Source organism: Oreochromis aureus, linkage group 17 (assembly GCF_013358895.1).
Source record: "Oreochromis aureus strain Israel breed Guangdong linkage group 17, ZZ_aureus, whole genome shotgun sequence".
Lineage (NCBI taxonomy): Eukaryota > Metazoa > Chordata > Actinopteri > Cichliformes > Cichlidae > Oreochromis > Oreochromis aureus.
In genome coordinates, this window is record NC_052958.1 from 23,322,589 (window position 1) to 23,344,218 (window position 21,630).

Here is a 21,630-nt window from a genome sequence, read left to right on the forward strand (position 1 = left end):
ATTCCAGGGCTACAGACACAATAAGGAGTACATCGCCACGCAGGGTCCGCTGCCTGAGACCCGCAATGACTTCTGGAAGATGGTTTTGCAGCAAAAATCCCCAATCATCGTCATGCTCACACAGTGCAGCGAACGGCGCCGGGTGAGACTTTAGGTTTAATCAGTTGAACTCTTTGTAAGTGGAAAATCTGGAGGTTTCAAGCAGCTTCAAATTTTATACTTATATCAAAAAAATAACAGACACGTAAAAATAGACAGACATTCCACGAATTTGCCATTAAAGATGATTCATTAGAACAAGTATTAAAAGATTGATTAATAAATAATGTTTTGAAGAAAATTTGTAGTAGCAAATACTTCCTAAAAATGGTTTTCGAAGGGTTCTACTTTTTTTGGTGTTTTTTTTTATTGGTGTTTTATTAAAACTGAGCACAAGTAATGTGATTAACACAATCAACAAACAGTCACATTACACATATCCCCCTACAGCTCAGCACAGAATCACAATCTTCACCTTCTTTCAGCTGCTTCGTCATCAGATCAGAAAAAGATTATTTTTTAATTAGAAGAATAAAAACAAATAAGATGTTGTGTTTTTTATTTGCACAATGAAGTTATTAATGTCATATTGCTAAATTAGTATAAATAAGGGGAAAATACATACACACAAATATTTTGTGTTTGGGGGGACTCTGAAGACGAAAATTTCTTTTAAAAAAAATAGTGTGGGAGTAAAATGACAGAAGTTGCACAGTTCTGCCCCCTGGTGGTCATTGTTAACTGCGGCTGTAATTTTCTTCATGTTTTCAGGTGAAGTGTGATCATTACTGGCCCTTCAATGAGGACCCCGTGATGTACGGTGAGGTCAGCGTGGAGTTGCTATCTGAAAGCGAGTCTCCAGAGTGGATCATCAGGAAGTTCAGACTTGGATATGTGAGTTTCTTTGACTTCCAAATGGCTACTGACAAAAGCTTCCAGTTAGTGCATTTATCTAACGTGAACTGTTACTGCAACCTGCAGGCTGATGAGAGTCAGGACGTCCTCCACCTGAACTACACCTCGTGGCCGGATCATGGCGTCCCCACGGTAAACGCCATCGAGAGCATCCTGCAGTTCGTCCATATCGTCCGCCAGCAGGCCAACAGGACCAAAGACCCCATCATCGTCCACTGCAGGTAAGGCCACTCCTTAAAAACATCTGCAGATGTTTTATCTTGCTGTGACTCATCTGTTAGCGTCCTCTGGTGGATACATGGAAAATCTCAAATAAATATATATTGAAACTTTTCATCATTCCTGCTCATGAAATGAAATAATATGAAACAGCGTACCCAGTGGTGGTGCAGTTTGATAATTTAAACAGAGAAGCAATGTGCGAAGGTCTTCAAAATAAAACATTAGTGCACGATATATGCCACTATTAATGGTTCTACTCAATACAGTTCTACAAACATGGGCTGGATTTTCTGGATGGTTGCAAAGATCCTAGGATCCTCGATGGAATTGGATTAAGTAAAAAACCGAACCCCGGTCCAGTAAATAGTAAGCGCAAGAATTAGTGATGTGGCAAAAAATTGGGGTTATTTAAAAGGAAGAAAATGGTGGTTTGTGGCAATGTGGGAATCATTGAAGAGGTTCTTTCTGTAGCCCTTCCCTGATCTCAGTGTTTCTAACTTCAGGACCAGTAATCTGTGGAGCTGTGGAGCCATCTTAACACTAGAACCACCGACTGGGTCATTTAGACCACCTGGTATTTTAAAAATCGTGTAAATGTGTCACATTCAAACCCCATCATCTCGTATTTCATGGCTTTTCCTAAAATCCTAAATCCACCCCCTTCCTTAGATGTCACTTATAACTTTTAGAGCCGTGGAGCGTTTCTTTGGTAGAAATACTTGGAACCATATTGACTCTGACAGATGGGTATGTGCTCGACAGATTTTTAATGGTTTTCTATTGTAACTGAGACATAAAAAGTCCTCCTCTTGGTATTTTCTGGTACCCAATGAGGTCCATGTTTTTTCATATTGCTTCTGTATTAGAACCAGAACTGAGTCAGTTCTCCATTAGTGGAAACTGACCCACCTGCCATTGACGTCCCAGTTTGCGTTCAGGTCTTACGAGCGGTGGGTAGATGTCCTCATTCTTTCTCGGAGTGAATCTATTTATCCGAGTTTGATTTCTGCAGGTTTGATTTTCTCAGAGCAGGAAGGCGACTCGTTTCCTGACAGTCGGAGTCATAAAAATGCAATTAGAGAGATGATGTAATGGCCATTATGATGTCCATTAGTGGACTAGCGGCAGGAGCGATTTGGTTTCTAATGATGCCGCCTGTCTGTGTCAGTGCTGGAGTCGGCAGGACTGGGACCTTCATCGCTCTGGATCGCCTGATGCAGCACATCAGAGAGCACGAGTATGTCGACATCCTGGGCATGGTGTCGGAAATGCGATCGCATCGCCTGTCGATGGTCCAGACTGAGGTCAGACACTTGCACATCACACCAACACATACATGTGTAAATAAGACAGTTACTTGAAGAAGTCATTAAGTGTCCACACTTTAGAAACTGTCAACTGGATTCTGCCAACGTGTCCTCAATGGCCTGAATTTGTGATCGTGAGTATCAAAGGGTGGACGATTAGTTCAAATGTGTTTGTTGTCTGCAGGAGCAGTACGTGTTCATCCATCAGTGCGTCATGCTAATGTGGCAGAAGAAAAAGCAGCAGTCCATCACCTCGGACGTCATCTACGAGAATGCCAGCAAGACATAATGAGGACACCTCCAGACGTGAGTCAAACCCGAAACGTCAGGGCTTGTCCTGATTTGTAACATGCTTTAAGGTTATTCACGGTATAAAAAATCATTTCGAGCATCCATCCATCCTTATCTTTGTCGCGGGGGGCTAGACCCTTTTCCAGCTAGAGCAAGAGGCGGGGTTCACCCTGGACAGGTCGCATGTCTTTGGACTGTGGGTGGAAGCTGGAGTACCCGGAGAAAACCCTGCTAATCATCATTGCTACCAATGATGATTAGCAACATCTTTCTAGAGGAAGTGGTTAAATATCTTGGACTAGTTTCAGTGAACCCAGTCAGGTCTGAGTAAGGCCAACCCTAAACTCTGTTATGAAGAAAAGTTTTTTTAAGTGTATAAATATAAATGACATGGTCTGATAGCTGTCTACCTCAGAAACTAATGTGTGATAAAAGGTTTGACCCTAAATTTAAATTGAATTTACCTCTGCATCCATCATCTTCTTGTTGATCCAAACAAATGTCTTTGTGTTTTAGACTAAATCCTCCCTTTGTGCTTAAACCCTTCTGCTTGTCTTGCAGGCTGTGAACACACCCCAACCTCCTGTGCTTCAGGCATCCATTCTCTGCAGAAGAAGACTCGCTTCATCATCAGTATCAAAATCAAAAAACCACAACATAGAACATCTGGGCGAGAGAAAACTATTATCAGTCTCTTTCTTTGAATTGGTGTTAAAGCATGGGATGGAGTTTTGCCTTAAGGAGCCTTCACTGACTGACCAACATGTTCAACCACAGCCCTGCCCTCTGAACTGGACTGACTCACACCAACGTGGGCTCGGAGGAGCGTTGACGAGCTGCGTCTGTTGAGGCGCAGGTGGAACGGAGTCAGTGGTTTTTCATTTTTATTTATGTTTTTAATCTCAGGAGTCGCTGTAAAACCAGCAAGCACACTGGCCTCTTTCTCCCCTTCAAACCTTCGTTTTAGGTTCAGGTTTTGCTTTGCCCGTCGTCTCGCGTGGTGCAGCTTTCCTGGCTTTTTGGGGCGTAGGAGTCGGCGGCGGTAGATTCCATCGTTACGCACTGCCACACCTACCGCACACGTCGATAATTAAAAACCCCGATGGCTCAAGCTTGCTGATTAACTGCCAGGACTGCTGCACGGGAAGAACCCAGCAAACATTCACTAAAGAGCGAACCCAAGATGAGCACAAATCGGATGTTTGGAGACACTTACGTCATCTTTCCATCATGGCTGCAGATACCAAACTTCAGAAGTGAAAAATGAGAAACTTTTCAGATTTCTGCTGCAAATTACGGCAGAAGAATATCATCATCATAACACTAGCCGAACTTTATCGTGATCAAACTAGCGGTGTGAATGTTTGCTAGGTCTGTACAACAAGAGGGCACAAACGAGTCGAGGGGAACGCCGTCCCCACGCTGCCATCCGTCGCCGCTCGGCGTGTTTGAGGCCAGTTTAGAAGCTAGAGACTGTGGTTGTAGAGCTGTAGTTTGTATTTGCACTGAGACCTCCGAGCTGCTGAACAAGAAGGGAAGCATCCTGCTGCTGCTTCCCACCGTGGGCGACCAGCACGCAGTCACCATGCTTGGAGCTGTAGATTAACGTTAGGACTACTGTAGAGCTTTGGACTGTCCGATCGGACTGGCAGAGGAAAAGGACCGTATCTGACAGCATGGACATCGGAGACAGAATCTCACAAGTTTCCCCGTTACTTGCCCGAAGTCACGGAAACATATCTGCTCAGCATATCAGCAGAGCTCTTCTGGGTCCCACATAAACAGATTTTTCACCATCTATGGGTGCAGTCAGTTATTACACAACTACAAATTATACCTTTGAATCTGGACTAGAAAGTACAAAATACATAAGTTACAAAAATATCTGCATTTCAATGTCCCGATGCAGTCAGTGGTTTTCTTATATATGCCCACAGTGACTTCCTATAAAGAAGCACTACACTGATAAACGTTTAGCGTACATTTCACTGGACGTCATGTGTGATCCAGCGTTTGTAGTGCAACAAAACAGATGCGTACGCATCCTGTAAGTATATTTGACAGTTTATAAGAAACTTCCTTCACAACGGTTTGTTTTCTTGTTCATTTTGAACTCTAAGCTTTTTCTATTTTAACTTTAATTACAGATTTTTTGTAGTGTTTCCAATGAGCAAAACACCCAACATTTAGTCATTTAACATTTTATGTAGTATTTCTTACATTTTTATCATGCCACATACTACAGTCTAGTATGTATTAGACTAAAAGTATTTTAAACATGTGCGTTTCACTAAAATGCGTTTTGTTGGGTTTTGTTTTTGCCACAGTTTAAAATTTTGAAAGGATTTTTCGGGCATTATAAGAAAACCAGTGAGCACGGACATTTAATAAAAAACACCACAGTTCAGGTTTTTGCTGGTTTTGGGCCCCTGTTGTCGGTTTGCGAATGGCTGAGACCGACTCGTCAAATTCGATCTGTACAGAAAAGTATTGAAGCATCAGTGTCTGCTAGTTAGATCAGATTCTATTCAGCGATTTAGTTTTCATTGTTCATCATCTCGAGTATTTCACATGAAGGGCAGAAGAATATTCACATTTCCATCATTCCTCAATGATTGTAGAGAATGTCTACTGAGCAGATGAGTGGTCGACTTCAATGAACCCAAAGTTTTACACTCGATTCAGGACATACAGGGTGTCGTCAAAATGAGAGCTCAACTTTGGGGGACGGTGGAGTGTAATAATTTGGGATAGCTATGACTTTAGAATGAATCACAAAAGCTGATTGAACAATCCAAATAAAAGATTTGGTAAAATGCTAAAAGTTTCATCAAGCTTATAAAATGTATAACCCATTTTCTGAACTTCCTACAGTCTACAATCAAAATTTATTGTCATTTTAGGAAGTGTACTGCAACATACATGGTGGGAAAAGTGGAGCACATTTCAGATGAATGAAATCAAAATTCAGTTTGATTTCATACCAAACTGAATTTTACAGTTTGTTTTTCCATAATAATTACATTTTGGCACATCGAGCAAAGCTTTTAAATTGCTTTACTAGTTGTTCCCATAATGAATACTAAACCAGGTAACTCTGACTCAATGCTGAAGTACAGCTTTTTATTTTGGCGACACCTTGCATTAAGTTTGTGCAAATACTTCAGTAATCAATGAATGTGTAAAAAGGCCGCTGGCCACTTGTGAAATGATTCATCTTTGTGGCCTTGTGCTTACCACACCTGAAGTCTTTACCTGTCAGCCGTCTCAGATCCTCGACGGTTGGGTACTTCGGTTCGGTCGCCGCTCGATCTGAAATAGTTTCCATGTCACTCTTAGATATCAGATGTACTGTACATACTACTACTACTGCTTAACTATTCTGTTTCTACTCGTCATTGCAAAGTTATTCTTGTGGAGATGTTGCTTTAGAGGTTTGTTTTTTAAAAGTTGCTGTAAATGTGAATCGTCTTTCTCTGAGCTCGGAGCTGAATTCTTGCCGGCGCCGGTTCTTACGCCTCAGCGTTTAGAAGCGTGGCGTGGACGTGGAGGATGCATCTGGGGTCTGAGAAATGCACTTTGGTATGACTGTCAAAAAAAGATTTTTAAAAACTGACAGAACTTGCAGACAGTTTTGTGAAGCTCAGCACTGAAACTCTTCTACAGTTCTTTCTTGCTTAGTGTGTGTCCAGTCGAACTCGTACGTCATTGGTGCCATTATTGTGCATTGTGTCACTTACAGTTTGAAGGGTGATCCCGAGCTCGGGTCGCCGTCACAGAGTTTTACTGTGTGTGTTGGAACAAAATAAAAATGTTGCAATAAAGCAGTGTGTGCTTTACTTTTGTCACTTTTGCGTCTGTCCCACAGCTAAAGCTGGGACCAAACTGGGACATCAGCAGGACAAGGATCCAAGCACAGCAGCAAATCTCCAACAGAACGGCTGCTGCAGAGCTCAGAGAGCTGTGCAACCTCGATGATGGGGTGGAGTCACACTTTAGGCTAACAGTTCAATTCATCTTCAAAGTTATCATGCATTTTCAAATTATTTAATCTCACGACACAGAAAGAAGTATAACTGTATGATCTTACATAATAATTTAAGATACCATCATGTGTGTTGGCATAATAGCGATATCATTTTAAAATACCATAGTTATGAATACATGGATTTATATAGTACCATGAATATAAAACAGTAGCTCTTTTGAACAACAGAGTCGTGAGTACTACTCGAGAGAACAATATAATCAAAAGGTCACCAACTGAAACGTCAACTTTATGGAGTACACAATATAAACCCCAAATATGATTCTAGCTTTTCTGACCATCTCACTCACTCATTTTCCGTACTATAAGGCGCACTTAAAATCCTTTAATTTTCCTAAAAATCGACAGTGCACCTTATAATCCGGTCCGCGTTATGTATGTATGAATTCTGGCTGTGCTTACTGACCTCGAACCGATTTTATGTGGTACACGGCGCTCAAAAATCTGTCGAAAATGTTTTAGTACGACTTTGGTAAGCTACGAACGGCTTCATGGATTGTCGGAGCATTACAGCTACCGTAGTGAGGAGCCTCGCGGACACGGATCCAGCTGTGTCCCAAAACGTCGGCTGCATCCTTCGGAGGACCCGGTCTTCGCGGTCTACGTGGGCCGGGTCCTTCAAAGACCGAGAAGGCCGGAAGTGCGAGGCTGTGAAATGGGACGGTCTAGCCTTCAGATTTGCGTCACTGCTGTGTCTGTGGAGTTTAATAAACTCGGCCGTCTGCTCCTTGCTATCTAAAATATAACAGGACACTGGCGTAAATTATCGACCATCTCACACTTCGGTTTAATCAGTTTTCTGTTTGACGTTTATTCAGCTGTGTGAAAATCCCGGAGGAACCCACCCGATGGATTAATAAAGTTTTATTTAATCTAATAATCTAATAACTTTGATCTCAGCCAAACCGATTTACTCGGAACAAATAAAACACCGAAAAAGGCAAACAATTACATTTTTAAGTTATCCGAGTGACTTATATATCATGTTTAACCTGAGTAGCGAAAGAGCGGGGGTCTGAAAACGATGAAGCCGGGAGTCCGCTGCTCTCGCCGGCTGGAGTGACCATTGAACCCCCCCCGGCTTGCTATCGAGCGGGTGGGTAACAGACATCTCCGGCGTCAGCGCACTTTTGCAAATATCGATGTCTTGATAAACCAAGCAGATATTTGAAGTTTACACAGCTACTTTCTCGCCTGAAAATATGTTAAAAGTTTATTTTGTGACCCAGAAAGATTAATAAGACTAATTTTAAAACTTAGTAGCGGCTGCCATTGTTGGCAGCTGAAATTTGGCTGGACCGCGCTATGAATTCTGGGATTCAATTCAATTCAATTCAATTCAATTTTATCTATATAGCGCCAAATCACAACAAAAGTCGCCTCAAGGCGCTTTATATTGTACAGTAGATAGCACAATAATAAATACAGAGAAAAACCCAACAATCATATGACCCCCTATGAGCAAGCACTTTGGCGACAGTGGGAAGGAAAAACTCCCTTTTAACAGGAAGAAACCTCCGGCAGAACCAGGCTCAGGGAGGGGCGGGGCCATCTGCTGCGACCGGTTGGGGTGAAAGAAGGAAAACAGGATGAAAGACAGAGATTAATAACAGATATGATTCGATGCAGAGAGGTCTATTAACACATAGTGAGTGAGAAAAGTGACTGGAAGGGAAAAACTCAATGCATCATGGGAATCCCCGGCAGCCTACGTCTATTGCAGCATAACTAAGGGAGGATTCAGGGTCACCTGGTCCAGCCCTAACTATATGCTTTAGCAAAAAGGAAAGTTTTAAGCCTAATCTTGAAAGTAGAGAGTGTCTGTCTCCCGAATCCAAACTGGAAGCTGGTTCCACAGAAGAGGGGCCTGAAAACTGAAGGCTTTGCCTCCCATTCTACTTTTAAATACTCTAGGAACAACAAGTAGGCCTGCAGTGCGAGAGCGAAGTGCTCTAATGTGGTGATATGGTACTACAAGGTCATTAAGATAAGATGGGGCCTGATTATTTAAGACCTTGTATGTGAGGAGCAGGATTTTGAATTCAATTCTGGATTTAACAGGAAGCCAATGAAGGAAGCCAAAACAGGAGAAATATGCTCTCTCTTTCTAGTCCCTGTCAGTACTCTTGCTGCAGCATTTTGGATCAGCTGAAGGCTTTTCAGCGAGTTTTAGGACATCCTGATAATAATGAATTACAGTAGTCCAGCCTGGAAGTAATAAATGCATGAACTAGTTTTTCAGCGTCACTCTGAGACAGGATATTTCTAATTTTAGAGATGTTGCGCAAATGGAAGAAAGCAGTCTTACATATTTGTTTAATATGTGCGTTGAAGGACATGTCCTGGTCAAAAATGACTCCAAGGTTCCTCACAGCATTACTGGAGGCCAAGGTAATGCCATCCAGAGTAAGAATCTGGTTAGATACCATATTTCTAAGATTTTCAGGGCCGAGTACAATAACCTCAGTTTTATCTGAATTAAGAAGCAGAAAGTTAGCGGCCATCCAGGTCTTTATGTCTTTAAGACATTCCTGCAGTTTAACTAATTGGTCTGTGATACCTGGCTTCATGGATAGATAGAGCTGCGTGTCATCTGCATAGCTGTGAAAATTTATGCTACGTCTTCTAATGATGCTGCCTAAGGGAAGCATGTATAATGTAAATAGAATTGGTCCTAGCACTGAACCCTGTGGAACACCATAATTGACCTTAGTGTGTGAAGAGGACTCTCCATTTACTTGAACAAATTGGAGTCTATTAGATAGATATGATACATATGGGATATGGTGGGCCACGAAGGACACACCCAACCCATCCTTCAAATTCGGGGAAATGAAGGACGCATTTGTCGGCCGCATTTGAAGGAGTCGACGAATTGGGACAGCCTTCGTCGCCTGACTGTGACGTAATCGGCCTTCAAATGCGGCCTCCGGAGGATGCAGCCGACGTTTTGGGACACAGCTGGAGTAATCTGGGTCCATAACTCCGCCTTCTTCAGGTCCCAAAGTCAAACGAACACTGCGGCATCACTGAGAGTTAAAAACTGTCTAAATTCTTAAATAAAATTATCAGTGTTGCTGCTTTACCAGGTGTAACAATTAAATTTAACATCCAGGCATCCATGAAAACAGAATTTATTAAATTTAACAGAGTTAGAAATTAGCAGGAAGTTAGCTCGCTAGTTTCCACCTAACAATGATATAGCATGTTCTGGCTAAGAGATTTCTGAAAAAATTAAAATGTACAGCTCTGCTATCTCTTCCAACGTAATGGAAAACAGAAAACTACACAGCAGTAACATTTGTAGGGTTACTGAAGTTGGACTAGCTGGTATATAATGATGTGCTACGTGATCGCTAGCGAAAAGACCCAGGAAAACTGAGTTAACGATAAAAGCGATAACAAAATAACGCTGAAAACCGATAAAAACTCTAAAAACCATACATTTCACACCTGAGCCTCAACTCTCGCGGCCCGGTACCAAATGACTCACGGACCGGCACCGGTCCGAGGCCCGGGGGTTGGGGACCGCTGCTGTAAATGGATCAAATTTCAGTCAGGAGAACAACTGAGATAATCCATCCACAATACGAAGTTAGTCATTAATTTGCAAAAACACAGGAATAGAGCAGCTGCGAGAGAATTCAAGATTAATGAATCACTGGTACAGAAGTGGAGGAAGCAAAAAGAATGAGTTGAGTAAAGTTTGACTTATCAGACTGTTTTGTTTCGCCTAACGCGCCTTATAATCCGGTGTGCCTTATGGTCCGAAAAATACGGTATTTAATTAAAGAATGAATTTAAAAATGCGAACTTTGCTCTGAACCAAAATGAAGCTCCGAAAGAAAGATGGCTCATAAGCAGACGTGAGGATCACAGAAAAAAGAAGAAAAAAAAAAGCTCAGTGATGACATAAAAAAAAAAAAAATGCTTTTGGTAAATATTTTATTGCAGAATGAGCAGATTTACATGGAAAAGGCACGAAAAAAAACTATACACGTACAAATGAACTCTAACCTTTCCTCCTGATTGGCCTCTATACATCTGTTTGGGTAAAACTACATTACATAAACTTTTACTGTTCTCTCATTAGCAACAAGCAATTCTTCATAAACTGTAAACTACTCTGCTTTAATCATTATTCTTATTACAGTGCGGTGCTACAGTTCAGACAAAGACAAAACTTTCCTTCAGAAGATTAAGTGCATAAGTGGAAACAAAATCAATACAATCAATGCCACAGTGAGTACAGGCTCAATTCTGTACATTTCCTTTTCTATGAGTGTTTACATCTTTCATTTACAGTGTTTTCAGGCTGCTTGTACAAACAGAAACAGTCTGCATGTTTTTACTTTATTTTTTGCTCACTGATCTGAACAGCTTCTGTTGCTGATTTTTGGCGGTAAATTCTCAAACAATAGCCAGTGTTCAAATAACTTTGAGCGTGCTCGTGACCAGCACGAACCAATCCAGTCACAGCGGAAACCATCAGACCGTGACTGTTAGACCACATCATCGCTTCAGTCACACTGGTCACCTCACTGATTGGGTTGGGTGATTTTCAGAGTGATCAAAAAGGGCAGATTTTTCACATTAAAAGCCTGTTAAGAAAACAGATTACACCCTTTATAACCCTTAATGTGAAAGATCCGGACTCCATTGTATGAGACATTATTGTGATCCAGTTCGAAATCAAGTCCATGTGAATGTGTGCGTGTAACCTTTAAAATGTGAACTTAAACCTGTGAACTACCTGTGCCACAGGGGGCGCTCTCGAGCTCATCCAGACAGAATGCAGCTCTGTGGAGCTGAAGAACAAAAATGCAGATTTTTCAGGGGTAAAATGTTTCTTTTCCATCAGGTTTTCGATAGAATATACAGAGTTCAATTTGCAGATTTTTTTTCCCCCATTAGATTTCTGTTAAAACACTTTTCTGCAGGGGCTTCTCACCCTTCACGTCATCCTAAGTTTAGCTCCTTCACGTTGAGTCTGATGTTACTTCATGTACCGATACATTTTTAAATGGTCATCATGGTGGATGTTCAAAGAATAAACATTAAAGTCTGCAGTGATTCGATCAAAAGTTTGAGAATTCGCCGCTTCAGTTTTCAGATTGTTCGTCTTACTAGCTTTATGTCACTGCTGCTGCCATTACTATCAGCCTCCTCCTGGGAGGACACCAAGTCTAAGCTTTTGTTACTCGAGCTGAATATAGTCAGCACTCGCTGGCATCACATCACCTGCAGCTCGAACAGGTAAGACGACCAATGAGACAGAAACATGATGGCTACCTGTTGCTTTGGACGGGGCATGATGAGTTCAACTACATTCATTTTGTGTTTTTACCCTCAGAACAAAGTCAAAGAAAGACTTTCAGATCTGAGCAATTACAAACAACCTCAGCTGCTTCGGCTTGTTTCATTGGTTGTTACCTCTGCCTGAAAAACATCAGCATTTTTATTCATGTGCAAAAATGCTGATTACCAAATATCATTTTTTGTAAGAAATCTGATCACTCACTCTGTGACAGATGTTCTTCATAAGTTATTTTTATAAAGTTATGTGCATTTCATTTTGCTTCTGTTTGGTTATCAAATAGTTTTAATATAATCTGAGAAAATGAAATCCCATCAAATAATTCTCTCAAAAACTCTTAAATGTATATTTATCAGTCTGTTAGCGTAGATGATAGAATAATGTTCATTTAGTGATTTTCATTTTTGTAACAACCAGTCAGGCATGTCTAAAGTACCAGGCTCAGTTTTAACCTCTCCGTGATCTCACTGTGCCCAGGCACAGAGGGAATAATCCACGTGTGCAGGATCAATCCCTCTTTGGAAATAAAAACACAGGATCAGCACTTCCTGTTTGCTTTTAGCCTTTTCCACAATCTGAACTCAAAAGACATAAGTCCTGAATGTCTCATCTCCCCAAGTCTTCTTAGAGTGCAGTGTGTTTACATCATTACATCATGAAACGCTCCTATGTGTGACCTGACCGCAGTGATAAAGCGGAGAGGACCGGGCGCAGCACTGACGTTAATACTGCGAGGCTTTGCTTTGGAAACGGTGAGCGAACAGCTTTTCACCAACTAAACAAGTCCACAAAGTGTTCATGTGAACTCCAGGCAAACATGGCAGAATATTGTGTGTGGGCGGTCCGGTGGGCGATCGGTTTCTGTTTCTATGGAGACGAGCTGAGGAGTTCCTGTCTACGCCGCATGATCTCCACGAACTCCGCGCGGTCGGCCGCCGCCTGAGGATTGAGAGAGCAGCAGGCTGCGGTTTGAAAAAAAAAAAAAAAAAAAAAAAAGGTACAGCAGAGGGAGGGAAGAGGGAGGGAGGAAGGAAGGGGAGGAGCTGGGTGGAGCTCAGTGGGGGCCGCCTTCATCGAAAGACTCCACCCCTGAATCACAGGTGCTGGCTGCCAGTTTCTCCTGCCGCCTCCTCATGATCTCCTGCAGCTCGGAGCCTGCACTCTTCTGGAGACGCAGACAAAACAGAGACATGAACAAACACTCATCAGGACACAAACGCACATTTGATCTCAGGAGACTCTCGAGCGCCGCCTCGTGAGACGAGCCCATTTAGACAGCCTGCCCGATTCACGTGTCCGGCACTTCCTCACTGCAGTTTAGTTTTCCACCAATAATCACGCACTAAAAAACACTTTGTTTCAGTAAAGCTCAGCAAAAACAAAGCAGAGTGTTCCCTTTAACCAGGTGCCCATTCAAGGTTAAAGGGAAATTTAAGAGAACCAAAAAAAAAAGTTTTCTCTTGTGACATTAAAATGTAAATTTGAGGAAATGAAAGAAAAAAAGAAATCACAGTACAGCAGATCAACAGAAGCGTCGCGACTTTGAAGACATTTCCATGAATCGTTTCTCTTAAAAAAAAAAAATTCTCCAAGAACTTGAACCGTCAGAAACTACGACGTAATTATAACCTTTTTTTTTTCAAGCTGATCTTAAGCAAAGTTTGAATTTTGGTACTCATCCACAGCTTTTATCTACATCGGTCTGTTACCTTGTACAAACTACAAGCTCCTGCTTTCCCGGACCACCTCAGCCCGTTAGAGCGCCCCCGAAAGTCTCCCCTCGACCTCTGAGCTTTTGAAGCAATAAATGTAAAATCTACTGAGCGTCAGTGCCGTCGCTTTAGAAGATTTTTTTCGGCACGTCGAGGAGAAAATCTTCTGTCGGTCAGAGCCTAGTGGCGCCAGCTGGCTGCAGTTTGGTGTAAACTTAGCCTCGGGAAGCCTTTGGCGACTGCCGCTGCCAGCTGCAAAGAGCATGTGGATGAATGTGTCTACGGTGTGGAGTCAGGAAGCATGCTGGGTAATGGGATTTTCTGAAACTGGTGGCACAAACACCTGCTAGAACAGAGTCTGTGTGTCCCCAGAGAGGAGGTGATCTGGAGCAGTTCATTCACCGCAGGGAGAAAATATAGTGTTTGAGGCCGAAGGGCCGATATTTGTGCAACCAGCTTCAGGTGGAAAGAAGCTCGAAGTGTTCAGGTACGAGAAGTGATCAAAAAGATTACACGAAGTGGCCAATTACAGGACAAACCCTCATGCGACTGAAATTTGATCAGTTTGCTCTTCAGCGTCGTCTCATGTGCACCTCTGGACCTCTTCCAGATGTTTCCTGTTGTGAGTGTGACCTGTGATTTCTCCAGAGCTCAAATGTCACGTTTACATCTCATGTAACAACAGTTACATGAGGTAAGACGAGCAATCAGACAGCGAAGAGTTTTAAAACTAATAAAACACAAAATGATTAATTTCATTTTTGTCCCCCCCCCGCCCGCCATTTTAGTCTTTTTCATTATTGTCCAACAATAATAAATGAAAACTCAGTTCTGGTATTTGAATAAAAACTTTTCATTCACAGTCTTGTAGACATCCAGAGTCTCAATAAACATCCATCAAGGCCTCATCAGGGCGGCTCTAATGAATTATACTAAATTAGCAAAGGAGACACTTTTATTTTTACTTTAGTTTAATGAGTTCAAACTAATTTCCCTTTTTGTTATTATTTCAAGAGTCTATTTTGATATTTAGTGAAGTAAAATGTTTTTTTCACATGTAGTTTTACTTTAATGAGCTTGCAAAAGGTCCAGAGGTGCAGAAGATCTTACAGGCAGATTGAACAATTTTAGGCAAATGTTTGGTTGACATCTGAAACTTTTTGGTCACTTTATTTAAAATACTGTTTTAAAAACTGATCCAGGAGCACAGACAGTTAATTTATACTTACCAGACGCTTCAGTATTACAGGTGCTTTCATGGGTATATCGCCACTTTACTTATCTAAGATGGTATTTCAAACCATTCAGCATGGTCCATGTCTAGATTGTGGGTTCAGCAGCTGATCTGAATCTGGATGTTTCAGAGCTAAAATTAACAATTGATGTGTTGGAGAAAGTCCTGAAACCCAGATCCGTACATGGAAAATGTGTTTACACATTTTACCAAAAGAAGATGAAAATCACTACACATCCAGGTTTCTATGGGAGGGTGGGGCTGTGAGTTAGCAACAGGTGAGGGTCAACAGGAAGGGCATTGTTCTGGAGCTGCTTCAATCAGGGAGTTTAAGGAGGACTTTGTGCACAGCCACAGCAGGAAGCCTAATGCTGACTACCTTAAAAATGCTGCTACACATGAAACATCTGGAGCCTCGTTCTGATGGCCAGATTCAGGAATTCTGAGAAAAGAAACTAGTCTGGAGTCCTGTGTCGATATGAACAAATCCCCCGGTGCAACCGGTCAATGTTGGTCTTCATCTGTGGGCTAATTATAGACTATAAATCCAAAAGGGCCAGGTAAAGAGATCTGATGGGAAAGTTTTGTTAGAATAAAAAACTCCCCAATATCAACAATTCAAATTCGAGAAAGTCTAACGCACTAAGACACGTTTAAGACTTGTTCCCCCCACATCAAGACCAACTAGTCCTAAGCTTGGGATACTTTGGATTTTCAAGTTGAGAACAACAAGTCCGAAAGAAGCAGCAGTTGCTGCAGCATCTTGGGCCTTTCTGGCTCCTAAGTCATGTCACTAATTTAGCGAAACAGGAGTTCAACAATCTAAATTCAAAACCAGTCCAAATCGCCAACAGTCCCAAACCTATGGCCACATCAAGACCAGCGAGGCCAAGTCAAGAAGAAGAGCAAGACACAATAATGGTAAATGTTGATTCAATAATAAGTTGTTGAACTTTAAGTGGTTTATTGACCATGATCCCCAACCCCAAAAAGGGCCAACAATCCAAAAGTAAGACAGGTAAGTCCCAGTTAAGACCCCTCAAACATGTGCCTCAAACCAGGATGGACAAGTCTCACGTTAGCCTGACATCTTCTGACCAAGTTAAAAAAAAAAAAAAAAAAAAAATTTGTACTAACAGACACTGGAACATGTTGGTACCCAAAGAGGACATAAAATTAAAGGTTGACTTGAATCCCATTAAGTATCTTAATTTTGTCATGAGTCATGGAGGACCTCCTGTTGAATACCACAGAATGTAAAACCCCATCAGTCCTCCATCTCGTGCAGTTTCCTTAAATCTGGCCAACAGAATGAAGCTGCATTTACGTGAACACGATACCTTTAATGAGTGTGGTAACAGAATCAGAAGATCAAAGGAGGCTCAGAAGAAAACCTGCAGGTGGGAAACAGACACCAGAACACCAGACCTTGCCAGAGTTTGGCGACAGAAAGCTTAAAGACAGAAAAGATCGTGAAGAGGCCTCCAGCTTCCAGACACAAACACATGGCAGCAAACAGATTACAGAGATTACAACCTCTGACCCCTCAGATTATCTGACAACATCAAGATCAGGATCATAACTGCTGCTGTTGTCTACAAATAATACACTTCCCTTCAAAGAAGTTTAGATTTTATTACAGGAAGTGATCTGATTTGTATTCCAGCATGAAACGTTTTAATAATAATAATAATAATAATAATAATAATAATAATAATAAACCTCAGTGAGCCTCATCTGTCTGTTCCATTTAACACCGACAGCCTGTCGGCTCCCTCTGGTGGTCAAACTCAGTGACTTAACCCTCTTTCATTTTCACTAACTTCAGTAACTAGTTAAATCGGGGCTGATATGTCAGACACTTAAACTTTGTTTTGTCTCTGTTTCCTGCTTCCCGCGTTTGTCTGATGAACCAATCAGCTGTCAGGAAGCTTGGCCTCGACTAACAACACGATCCGATAAAATGCAGTAATAAAACCACACTGACAGACACTGAAGTGAACAATAACACGATTTCACCATCAGAGATTCATTTGTGAAAACTAATCCGTCCTAATACAGAACGTTTGTGTCAATGATCCTTTAATCTAAGAACATAATCATGATGAGGATGTCCCTAAGGAAGCTAAACTCAGTAAAGGCAGGAGAACAGGTCAAAATTCATTTTTAGATTATTTGAAACTTAAAGTTGTAGTTAGTCAGTTTTATTCTTTTCAATATTCAAACTTTATTCTTTAAATATTGTGGCTCCACCATTAGATTAATGGGATGTATGGGACTGACTCTTCTGTAAAGTACTATGGATGTATAATACAGTTATTATTGTAATGCGATCTTAAGCTATTTGCTGTTCATCTCCTTTAGTCCTTAAAAAAAAAAAAAAAAGCCTTTTAATAAAATGTGTAAAGTCTAATTAATTAATTCAATTAATTAATTCATTCAAACAGCTGATATAACAAAAACAAAACAACAAACAAACAACAAAAAAACCAAACACACAAATTCACAAAACATCCAGTGAAAAATCCAAAGGTGTGATGTTAAAAAAAAAAAAAAAAAAAAAAAAAAAAAAAAATTGACCCAGAGTTTTTAAATAGTCAAAAAAGTCATTTTGTTTTTTCTTTTTAAAAATTTTATCCTGAACATGAAATTAAAATTAATAAATTAATAATTAAAATTAATACATCAATTAATTTTAATAATAATAATAAACTTGACTATTTTCAGGATATTAGAACAGGCTAATTTTTCATTATATTGGGTGTAAAATATTAGTGTTCAAATAAGTATGAACTCATTAGTGAAATATAAAGACTATGAAATCCAAGACCATTTTAACTTCAGTGTTTAAATTATGCTTCCTGTTTTATAAGAATATGCGCTACATTATGACTGCCTCATTCTTTGAATACACAAACTTTACTCTGAAAATATATTTTAAATAGGTTTGTGTTTTATTAAAATATTTTTGCTGTTCTTGAGGATTTGAAGTATGAGGTGGGATTACTGTAGTTTTATTTCTAAAATATTCCAGCTTTAATCAAACCAAACCTTTATTTTGAAATATTTCACATATTTCCTCAGAGTGACTTCCTGTCTCTGTTGCTTTCCTGTAGTTACTGACGTTTCTGCTTCCCTCACTTAAAATCAGACTGCTTATAATGAATAGAAATAAATCTGATGGTGACGTCGGGTCTGAGCAGCGACACCCACCTCGAGCGCCGCCTTCTGCACGGTGACCTGACTGAAGACTCGGGCGCCGTCATCAGGACAAACCGTCCTCAGTTCCTCCTTGTTGAGCGAGAAGAGCTGAGCGCCAGTTAGCACGCCGAGGCTGGTGATGGTGCTGCGCACACACACACACACACACACACACACACATTATAGCCTCTCCAAATAAGTCCAGTTACAGTTTACAGTTTGTGGTTTCACACTACAATCATGAGATGGTTAAAAATGATGACTAGTTATATGACCCGCTTTGAAACATGAAAGTCACACTGTGGATTATTTTACTTTGAAAAACTGTCATTAAAGCTTCCAGAGGTGAACGTTTCCTGTTCTTGGTCGTAAATCCAAACGTTTTAGTCACATGACTGTCAGGATAATGCCTGACTGGTCACATTCAGACTTGACTCTCAGACTTGAGTCCAGTTTGTGTTTTTCTGGTTTCCTTCCTACTCTAAACACAGGTTTAAACTTTAGGATCAACTGAGCGTGTGAAGGTCAGTCCGGGTTAAAGCAGGAGACTTACACGGGGCTGAAGCCTTTGGCCTCCAACCACGCTTTGACCTCTTCTGGCGTCGAGTCGTACGTGATGCTGACCGACGGCGTGTTGCCACTGCGGGCGGGACCCTGAAATTTCTTCTGGGCGCTGCGACCGAGCGTCAGCCTGTGCATCAGCTCGTCCTGGACCTCCTCCATGTTCGACTTCCTGCCTATGGACGGAAACACAAACAGGGTCACCTGTACCACGTCACCTGCCTCTGACGGTGTGGATTCTTTAAGTAGAAACATTTATTCAGTCAGTCTGAATATTAAAAGTATTCAAACTGATCACGGTTTGATTTCCTGAACTTTATTTAAAAAGGACGGGATTGCTTGTGTTTTTCATAGAGTTTTTAAACAGAGTCTAAAACAGGTGTTGGGGCTGAACAGCTGGATCAGTGGGTGTTTCTGGACTTACGGCTGGCGGCGGCAACAGCAGGTTTGTGGCTGTTTTGCTCCCTCATGGCGACGCTGCCCATGTCGCTGGACGCGTTGCTGTTCTGTCGGCTGACTGCGCTGCTGCTGCCCCCCGGCTTTGCAGGCTCTGCGGCCGGAGGAGGCAGTGGTGGCGTGGGGACCCTGGCGGGGGCGGGAGCAGGAGGAACCGGTGCGGGGGCTGGGGGCATCGGCGTGGCAACGGGTTTGCTGGGGACAAACTCTGTCCTTGTGGTCTGTTTCTGCAGGATACAGGTGGGTTTTTCAGTGTACAGGTGAGTGTACAGGTGAGCGGTCTGCTCATCTCCAGCTCCATGTTTCACTCATGACTCCTCAAGAGCAGCTTTCCATGATTCACAGTTCAAAATAATCCTCATTTATCTTATTCGGTGCCTTAGCTGCAGCTCCTCCCTAAAAGCCTGCTTTCTTCTTATTGGCTGACTCCTGGAAGCCTACAGAGGGGCAGCACACATCGTTTTCAGCTGTCTGTATAAAATAAACTGGATTTCTATCTCAGGAACTTTAAATTGAGCTCACGATGAATCATTTTCACACGCCATCAGGTCAACTTTGGGGGCGGGGCTTGCAGCGCTGAATATTCCTGATTGGTCAAGTCCTTCAGGTAATTTTAAGCCACCAGTATCTGCAGCAGCTTTTAAAACCTGTTGAAGCACAGCCTTTACTTTCTCATCAGTCAGATTGATTTTCTTCATACTTCCAGGTTTTTCGACCCTCTGCTGGAACTTCAGGTGGTGTAAAAAGGACCTGGACTAATGACGAGACACGTTTGTGAACGAAGAAAGACTGTTTTGAACTTTGAAATATCTAAAGCGGAGTCTGTTTAGAGCTGGAGGCGAGCAGAGTGCTTCCCTTCAAACAGCAACAACAATCAGAGTCTCAGTGGAGTTTACCTCGTTAAGCTCTCCCAGTAATTGCTGCCAGCAAGAAATGAGACAGATGATGGCGATGAGACGATGAATCAACATGTGTAACTCACTGCAAACTGACCCAGGGTCTGTGAGGAGCCACTACTGGTCACTAAGACTGACCTGATCCTAGAAAACCTCTTAAAGGGACAGTCCACAGCTTTGTTTTAGCCTTGCTAAGACAACAGTGGCACCAACAGTAAGTGTTTACTCAGCGATCTACAGCAGCATCATGATAAACCGAAGAAAAATGTCACTGAGTTTCTGTCGGTTTTGGCATTTTACACTGAAAACCTCCACAGGAAATAAAGTATTAAAGATAATCCATCACAATTAAAAAAAAAAAAAAAAATCAAATGTATTCATTTTAAAAATAAAAATGATTTATTTATTTATTTTGGGTTTAAAATAAAAGCTTAATTTTCAGAATAAGAGTTGTTGTGACATTGTATAATATGTAACATAACAATTTAAGATCCTGATCGTGTTATTGATCACATGATTCAGATGTGAGGTAGATTTAGATTTCAGAAGCCGCTATATTAGGCACACCTGTGCAATCAGTTAAACTGACACAGAAATTCCACCTTTAAAGATCAGCACATTTACTCTTTTACATTTGTTTTTCCACATCTACATACGCAAATTATTAGGAACACCTCCATCTATTTAAAAATAAGCCTAAAAATTAGAATATAAGTAAAAATAAATTGAATAAATGTAAGTGTAATTGTTAAGAAGTTAAAATGTATTAGCAAAATTTCATATTATACTATAAATAATATTAACGACAATAATAATAATAATAATAATAATAATAATAATACAGTGGTCCCTCGCTATAACGGAGTTCACCTTTCGCGGCCTCGTTATTTTGCAGGGGTTTCCCCCCCAACTCATCGTGTTCTACATCCTGATTGGCTGTAAACCATTGTCAATCACTCTCCTCCGTACCGTATCTTCTGTACAGTACAGAATGCGTTCAGCTTGTCAAATTTACATAAATCTTCAACCGCTAGCAGTGTGACTCTGAAGTGCTGTACTGTATGGTTGTAAGTTTTCTCCCCAACAGACACAACAATGTCAACGAAACGTTTGGCACTGTCAAATGTACCTGTGGGTGCCTTTGGTTTCATTCTATAATACTGGACTTATTTTTCTACGAAGGTTTGAACTTTGAGAGTGTTTAAACAAGAGAGATAAATGTGAAAATGTTCGTGCCTGTCTGAGAAAAGTGTATAAAGTGTATAGTGAGGGGTTTTACAGCCTTAAAACATCTATTATAATTGTAAAAAACTAAAGTTGGCTACTTCGTGGATTTTCCCTATCGCGGGTTATTTTTAAAACGCAACTCCTGCGATAAACGAGTGACCACTGTATATAATTATCATGTTTGTGATAAAATCGTTTTATTAA

At 41.2% G+C, this 21,630-nt stretch overlaps 2 protein-coding genes across 7 annotated transcripts in view; one reads left to right on the top strand and one right to left on the bottom strand.

The window, feature by feature from the left end:
• The window catches only part of ptpro (protein tyrosine phosphatase receptor type O), a 46,523-nt gene extending 39,925 nt beyond the window's left edge, over positions 1 to 6,598 (top strand). For all 3 annotated transcript variants that reach the window (XM_031731580.2, XM_031731581.2, XM_031731582.2), the window contains 6 exons: positions 8 to 142; positions 811 to 933; positions 1,021 to 1,175; positions 2,345 to 2,480; positions 2,668 to 2,789; positions 3,336 to 6,598. In XM_031731580.2, coding sequence (XP_031587440.2) covers positions 8 to 142; positions 811 to 933; positions 1,021 to 1,175; positions 2,345 to 2,480; positions 2,668 to 2,772 — 654 coding nt within the window. In that variant the 3' untranslated portion in view covers positions 2,773 to 2,789; positions 3,336 to 6,598. The remainder of the gene's footprint in view (positions 1 to 7; positions 143 to 810; positions 934 to 1,020; positions 1,176 to 2,344; positions 2,481 to 2,667; positions 2,790 to 3,335) is intronic.
• Positions 6,599 to 10,750: 4,152 nt separating this feature from the next.
• Positions 10,751 to 21,630, bottom strand: part of eps8a (epidermal growth factor receptor pathway substrate 8a) — a 39,417-nt gene continuing 28,537 nt past the window's right edge. For all 4 annotated transcript variants that reach the window (XM_039601184.1, XM_039601182.1, XM_039601186.1 and 1 more), the window contains exons 18-21: positions 19,272 to 19,530; positions 18,840 to 19,023; positions 18,299 to 18,431; positions 10,751 to 13,304 (exon numbers count right to left, since the gene is read on the bottom strand). In XM_039601184.1, coding sequence (XP_039457118.1) covers positions 13,194 to 13,304; positions 18,299 to 18,431; positions 18,840 to 19,023; positions 19,272 to 19,530 — 687 coding nt within the window. In that variant the 3' untranslated portion in view covers positions 10,751 to 13,193. The remainder of the gene's footprint in view (positions 13,305 to 18,298; positions 18,432 to 18,839; positions 19,024 to 19,271; positions 19,531 to 21,630) is intronic.